The sequence below is a fragment of the Haemaphysalis longicornis genome, unplaced genomic scaffold (genome assembly GCF_048455015.1).
Source record: "Haemaphysalis longicornis isolate Haplotype H1 unplaced genomic scaffold, Haemaphysalis longicornis Haplotype H1 scaffold_2, whole genome shotgun sequence".
Taxonomy (NCBI): Eukaryota; Metazoa; Arthropoda; class Arachnida; order Ixodida; family Ixodidae; genus Haemaphysalis; species Haemaphysalis longicornis.
Window position 1 is genome coordinate 169,656,916 of NW_027526295.1, and position 7,168 is coordinate 169,664,083.

General features: G+C 46.6%; 1 protein-coding gene across 3 annotated transcripts; it reads right to left on the bottom strand.

Annotated features, from left to right (window-relative positions):
• Nucleotides 1-1,752: 1,752 nt before the first annotated feature.
• Nucleotides 1,753-6,130, bottom strand: LOC144169489 (uncharacterized). 3 transcript variants are annotated; one of them, XM_077698679.1, is made up of 5 exons: nt 5,967-6,130; nt 5,261-5,354; nt 5,138-5,156; nt 3,731-3,795; nt 1,753-2,065 (listed from the first exon to the last, which is right to left on the bottom strand). In XM_077698679.1, the coding sequence occupies exons 2-5, from the start codon at nt 5,310-5,312 to the stop codon at nt 1,866-1,868; spliced, it is 336 nt and encodes a 111-aa protein (XP_077554805.1). In that variant the 5' UTR covers nt 5,313-5,354; nt 5,967-6,130; the 3' UTR covers nt 1,753-1,865. The 3 variants fall into 3 exon arrangements, with proteins under 3 accessions (XP_077554805.1, XP_077554806.1, XP_077554804.1); XM_077698680.1 differs by having other exon boundaries at nt 3,773-3,795; nt 5,261-5,359; nt 5,967-6,127; XM_077698678.1 differs by having other exon boundaries at nt 5,261-5,359; nt 5,967-6,127.
• Between the last annotated feature and the right edge of the window lie 1,038 nt (nt 6,131-7,168).

Here is a 7,168-nt window from a genome sequence, read left to right on the forward strand (position 1 = left end):
AGAGGCGTGGACTATCACGAGTCTTTCTCGATACGAGCAAGTGTTGCCGCGATTAGGGCGAACGTTGGAGCTTTTTTTTTTTCAATCTTGGCCAATCTCCCTAAGTGGGTGTGCTTGGCTTGACAGATGTGCGACGGGAACGCTGGGTGGTCTCGGGAGGCACGCACCCACGAGCGCTCGGAATTTTTTTTTTTTGTTTTTTTAACAACCCGGTGGTCGCCACAACCTTGGCCAACCTCCATAATTGTGTAAGCTTGGCTCTACGAACGTAGGCAGGGGACTCTAAGCGGTCGGCGCGACGCACGCACCTACAAGCGCTAGGCATTTTGTTTATTTTGTTAAAGGGACCCTGAAACACTTATTTTAACTTTTTTAGGGGCGAAGCTCCTTAAGGCGTGGGTCTGTCCATCCTCGACGTATGTATGTAGCCACCTCTAGTTTAGTTCTTGGATTGTTTACTAGATGGCGTGGCTACCTCTAGTTTAGTTCTTGGATTGTTTACTAGATGGCGGTACTTGTATATGATGAAAAGATGCGCTTGGATTGTTTACTAGATGGCGTGGCTACCTCTAGTTTAGTTCTTGGATTGTTTACTAGATGGCGGGGAGCGTTGTAATAAAATCCGTTCGCTGTTGGCGCGCGCTCGGAGTCGCCCGATGGATAAGGCTGCAGATGTGCGAGCCCGCGAGGCAGAAGCGCTCCGTGAAGCTGCGCGACGCCGCCGCCAAGATCCTGCCGTACGAGAGCGGGAGGCCGAAGCGTGTCGTCTGGCTGCGCGACGACGCCGCCAAGATCCCAGCGTTCGAGAACGAGAGGCCCAAGCGTCACGGCAACGGCGCGAGGACCCTGCCGTACGCGAAGCGGCACGGCTGCGGCGCGAAGAGGATCTCCAAAACGTCAGAGAACGGGAAGCGGCGAGAAAGCGCGCGTATCGGCAGGCAGACCCCGATGCAGTGAGAGCTCGTGAGGCGTCTGCAAAACGCATCAGGCGAGCTCAGCCCCAAGGTGCCGACGCGCGGTTTAAGCGAGACTTTCTAGACGTTACGTTCGGACACAGATGTAGTGGGCGAACTTTCACTGAAGAGTCACGGTTTTACCGATGATTTCCCCTCAGGAGCTTCGCCCACTCATCATCATTCACCCCGTGGATATGCTGTGAATTTTTTTTAATCTTAAATGCTTGCAGAACGCAGTCACCCAACACACCAAGTTGTTATATTAGGGGGTCGCAAAGTACCCCAGCCAAAAATTACTGCTCCATGCCTATCAGATAACTTGTAAACTCGCTCAAAACACTTTTCTCTCTTTCCCGGTCTTGACATTCTCCAACGGCTCGAATTGCGTCATTAAGGGCATCTATCGGATGTTGGCCTGTTTTCCTTCAGTTGCAGCATGAACGCTTTTCAACAGTAAATTTAAAAAGAAACCACAAAAATAAAGCATAATCGGAAGGCGTATCTCGTGAGACGAGCAAATCACGCAGTGCCGCTCTTTGCTGGCAATAACAATAACTTTCGCGGTGGTTCCAGACGCGAAGCAAAGAGTGAAAGGGCTTATCGAAAGTGTTGCAGGGTTCCTTTAACTGCCCGGTTGTCGCCGGGTGGCCAGCGCTCACGTGCACACATTCGACAATTTCTTCGTATTTTTAACTGCGTACACAAAAAATTAAGATTTGCCAAAGAGCTTCGCTCTTAAAATGCCGCTTGACATATGGAGTATACAAATGAAAACAAGACGACAGAAACACTGAAGCATGGTGTGCGTCGACGACACTATTTAGAGTACAGCGAAGAGGTGCTAGTTGCGCTTTGCGGTCCATGAGAGGGACCGTTTTCTCCGATGTAGGCGCCGAAGCGACGACTTTCTTATCCGATCGTTATAAGGCCAGGCCGCGGACGGCGAGGAGGTTGGGGCGGACGGCGGATAACGACACTTCCCGGGCGCCAGGGAATGGCCAGGCAGGGACCGCTCATGATGCCATCCCCGCAGGGATCACCGGCCAAATCGACAGGCTGGAGATGCTCGATGTCGTCGGGGAGGAGTTCGCCAAAGCCCAGCTCTTGTTCTGAAAGCGTCATTGACACCTGAATGGTATGCGTACAAGCCTTGTAAACTGTCTATTAAATGATCTTTTACTTTGTCCTGCAGTATTCTCGATCGTGCTTGCCTAAGCACATGGGTGGACACGTTTCTGACATACCAAAATTGTGCACGAAGTGGCTAAGCCTCTTGGTTTAAGGCTTAAAAATTTTTAATAACAATTTTTCGAATATATGAACCTGTTGGACTCCTTTTTCAGAGACTCCACAATAAAAATGCAGAATATTTAGCGTTGATGGCAGATCAGTTCTTGTGAGTAATGGTCGTACAATTAGGTGGGCCCCTCCCGGCAACAGGGCATTTCTTCGGACATACACAAACCTGATGATTAGACTTATCCGTACTGTGGTGGAAGCACTTTACCCGTAAGCACAAAAAATACCGTTATACATTAGCAGTACCGAAAAAAAGAAAATATTCTTGCTTTAAAATTTTTTTGGGCTCGAAATTTAGGTGTTCTTGTTTGTTCTGTGATTCGGTTAAAACATCTCCTATAATAGTGATACAAGGCAAGAACACTTGCTATCAATTTCTATTAACATTTTTTGGCGTTTGTAATATACAGCGAGATGTTGGTATCAGTAAACGAAAATTTGATTGCGGCACTTCTATTGTTACAATTTCTTGACTTGTAGGCTTTGATCACGTATTGGTGACCTTTGGTCGTAACGTTTATGTTTTATTTGAATTGAACGAGGAAGGAAAATAGGTGATTCAACCTATATAAAACCTTCTGTAAAGGATACTTTGGTTTAAAGGCATTTTTAACCAAACCCGCTGGAATACATTGCGGGAAACAATACCACAACCCGTAGCGGCCTATTAGAAATTATTTGGTAGATAGAAAATTATTCATATACGTTTTAGAGCTTCTTGAAAAAAAGAGGAATTCTTGGAAGGCTTGCAGCTTTTTCTTCAGCATAGACTGCATTTTTAAGAGCATCCAGCGGGTTCTTGACTTTCGCCCTCTTTACCTTTTGCTATTCCTGCCTGCGAGACGTAAAACCATTCTAAAGTACTCATTTCGTTTGCACCACGTGATATACATTTAGAAACCTAAAAACAGCCCGCGAAAAGTGAGCAGTGTTTGTTTCTGTTTATCAAATTGTTTAGGCTACGAATTTGCGCTAACCTTGCAAGGTTAAAGAGGAACATTAGCAAAATAAAGGCATCGGGTGCACTTGAACGACTGAATGGAAACATGTCACTTCCATCGCCTGCGTAACAGAATCACCGTGCGATGGGGGAAAGCGTTAACTTTCGTAAATCCCAAATTTTAGGTATACTATGAGACGCTTCACCGCAAAGGTGGAATATTCCCTGTAATTAAGGAATGTACCTATCTGAACCCTGGCGCACGTACAAAAGCGGCAGCCTCCCACCCTTCTAGACTCGGTCAACAATTTTCCCAAATGTAGGCTGTAGCATGGACTTTCGTTTCAAGTAGGTTGTACGTTACTTTTTTTTTATTTTTGATTACCTTGGCTCCAAATGGAAATGCTGTTTTCTCTAAAGTAAATAAAAGAAAGAGAAAGGGCACTCCTAATACCAAAGAACAACTTTTTCTTGTCGACATGAACACCCTGTAATCGTTAACCGTTGGGAATATAATCGCCCTTATCCGTTTCACCTGCACGTCTCCGTTGCTGCCACCATAGTTGAGGAAACTCACCTCCATCTGCGGCCTCCGGGCGGCTGAGAAAAAGACGTGAAATATGGAATCAATATCTCAATTTCTGAAGTACTTCTATGCGTATTCACGATAAGTAGGAATCAGCTGGTCGAAAATCTAGGCGTTTCAGATGGCATGTCGGTGTTTTTCAGTTCAGTCCATTAGAGTGTTTTTGTTTTATCCTAAATTTATTACAAAGTACAACAGTCGCGAAACCAATAAAACGGCACCGAACAGGACGCACACGGATAAGAAACTGGAGACGCCTTAGATTACAGCAATGGCCATTCTATAGATTCCATTCACTGCATTAGAAGTTCGATGTACGCTTATGGGGTTTAACTAGCGCGCCGAAAATACGCAGGTTGGGAGGAGCGCCGTAGTGGAGGGCTCCGGATTAATTTTGACCACCCGGGGATATTTAATGTGCACCGACATCTCGTACACGCGGGCATTTTTGCTTTTCGCCTCCATCAAAAAAGTGGCTGCCGTGGCCCGGCAATAGAACCCGCGTCCTTTAAGCTCAGCAGCACAATGCATTGAAAGTTCGTTAGCACAGATGTGGGCTGTACCAAACATATACACGGACTGCAACTAAACCGAACTCACAGTTAGTACTTCACTAGCCACGCAGGGCGCTTAACGCACCGTGTTTCTTGAAAATAAGCTTCATTGTTGCTGTTGCTTAGCCTATAGAGGGGTGTAGTCCCATTCCCAACCCTTACCCCCCGGGGTTCTTCCCACACCCGACACGTCTTTGCTTAGTGCACCCAAGTCACTACGACGTTGAAGGTAACTTTTGCTCGGAAGTCATGATCCACTTCACCACATGATCGTACTGTGCGACGTTAGCGGCGAGCACACTCCCCGCAACCTGCCCATCCCAAATAGAGCAATCGGAGATCTTGCTGTCCGTCTCCCCTCCGTCCTATCCAGATTTACCTGGTGGCAAGAGCAATGCCGGTGCGGACTGCATACGGGCTCCATCCAGTGAAGAAGGAACGACTTCCATGGGTTTCAGGGCCGTTTTAATGCTCATTAAAACGTTGCCGTCTCTTCAAAGTCCCGTTAGCTATAGATGTATTGGTGACAATAGAGCATTCGACGTAAGACAGCTCGTAACATTGGAAAATTGGCTATGAGACACGTTTTAATGACGCATGAGCAAATATGTCCTATTAGTCCTTGCGAATTGCACATTCCGATGTAAGACCGGTGGATCTGACTTGACTGATATTCAGATGAGGGAACACCTCAGATGGAAGTACGAAATTTCTAGAGCAGATTCGGTAAAGAAGCTGGTTAAGGCGGAAGCACAAAACCGACGTATGCATCCTTGTTTTGAAGATTAATAGCAACACTCACCTAGCAACAGGAGCCCCATCTGAAAAGAATGGGGTTGTGGTTAGTCACAGTGTTTCACTTTCAGTGGGTACCACCCCATCCCTGAATGCACAACATTCTAGAGAAATAAAAAGTAATACTCACCTACAGTCAAGGAAATGACCGCCAGGAAGGCCAGGAGACCCACCAACTTCATAATCGTGTATTGAGAGTGGATGTGACGATTAGATAAGGTATACTATTCTGAAATAAATCATGCAGAATAATAAGCGTTCGAAGGAAATATGGCACGGGTGAGATTTCAACAATTCCCGACTGATCTGTACGGCTGATGTTCTTACGTATTGCCTTAAACAGATATGTTAATCCGACACGAACCGTGGAGCAAGTTCACAATTTACAGTCGTTAAATGGCATGGTCAAATCTTAGCGCACGGCGCGAGATTTTCCTGCAAAACAATAACCGATACGAGTATCATGAAAGCGTGCCGACTGGACGATTGCGATAAATCCTGTCTTATCCGAGTGGGCAGCAGTGCAATGCAAAAGGGCGAAGTAACGTTGCACGTTTTTTTTTCTAAAATTCAAGTTCACTCTTCCGAACACTAGTTATATTGCAGAAAATGCTGAGCACGAGGTCGCGGGTTCGATTCCCGGCCGCGGCGGCCGCTTTTCTGATGGAGGCGAAAAGCAAAAACACCCGTGTGTACGAGATTTCGGCGCACGTTAAAGATCCCCAGGTGGTCAAAATTAATCCGGAGCCCTCCACTACGGCGCGCCTCATCGCCTGCGTTGCGTCGGCGCGTTAAACCCCACAATCAATCAATATATTGCAGAAAATTCCCCTTACCTGTGTTTTTCTTTCCAACCAACCGGGAACAGGAAACCTGTACTTCCGCTTAGTTCCTACCTAGCTGGCGACAAATGACGCTATTCCTCGCAAGCGGGCACTTTTAATGCCACCTCTGCATGGCCTGCGCAACGCCTACAGCTGATTTTGAAGGTCGCATATCAGGCGTTTTTTACTGCCTTATTGTGTACCACCTGATATCATGTCATTTGTTTGGTGCATGCACTTGTGTTCTTATCGGCGGTCATGCAGCGGGATTGTCTGGCGACTCGCACCGAGTAACAATAGGACAATCGGCAAAGGCCATTGCAGTGGGAACTGATGATATCATCGCCTGAACAATAGAAATACAGATAAAGGCAGTGCTTTTTTAGGCGATTCGCTTTCAGCCAGCGCGGCATTAGCAACGTCGAGGAAAACAAGCCCTACGCTTAGCGTACACCAAGCAATGGCGACGCATGCACCGGGAAAAGCACGAACGACAGGCACAAGGGTTAGGATTGAATCATTACGACAGCACATTTCTGTGGCAGATGCTGATAGCGTGGTTCTACGCAAGCGGTCTTGTTAGGTTTAGTTTCTTAACGCTCCGAAACTACGCGGGTTACGAAGTGCCCCGCAGTGGAGGACCCCGGAACAATTTTGACCATGCACCTGGGGATCTTTAACGGGCGCGGAAATCTGGAACACACGGGCGCTTTTTTCTTTTCGCCTCCATCAGAAAAGCGGCCGGCGCGGCCGGAAATAGAACCTGCTTCCTTGAGCTCAGCAGCACAAGTTCTTAGCCAGTGAACCACCGCGGCGGCTGGTAGCTTTAGTTATTGCCAACCTTACAACAACTGAGTGCATTGACGTTGCTCTTTATGTTCAAAGGTCCTTTGTGTTTGCGGTGCCTTAACGGCTTAAAAAATGTTACCTCCTGTACGGACCAGTCAGTTCTGTTCCTAATTATTTAAGCGTGTTCTAGTGGGAATGAGTGCCTGTCGATAAGTTATAATCGTTGCTCTAATAAAACAGGATCCAAACAACGAACACTACAATTCAGATTAAGAGCGTGAGATTATTCAAAATTTTCTAACACTGGATAGAAGACCCCTATAAATATACATGGTGAACACAAGAAAACGTAGCATTTTCACAAATATTAAAAATTACGTGTATTCTTGTCAAATAGCTTTCGAAAGGTTTTTAACACTGGGTAA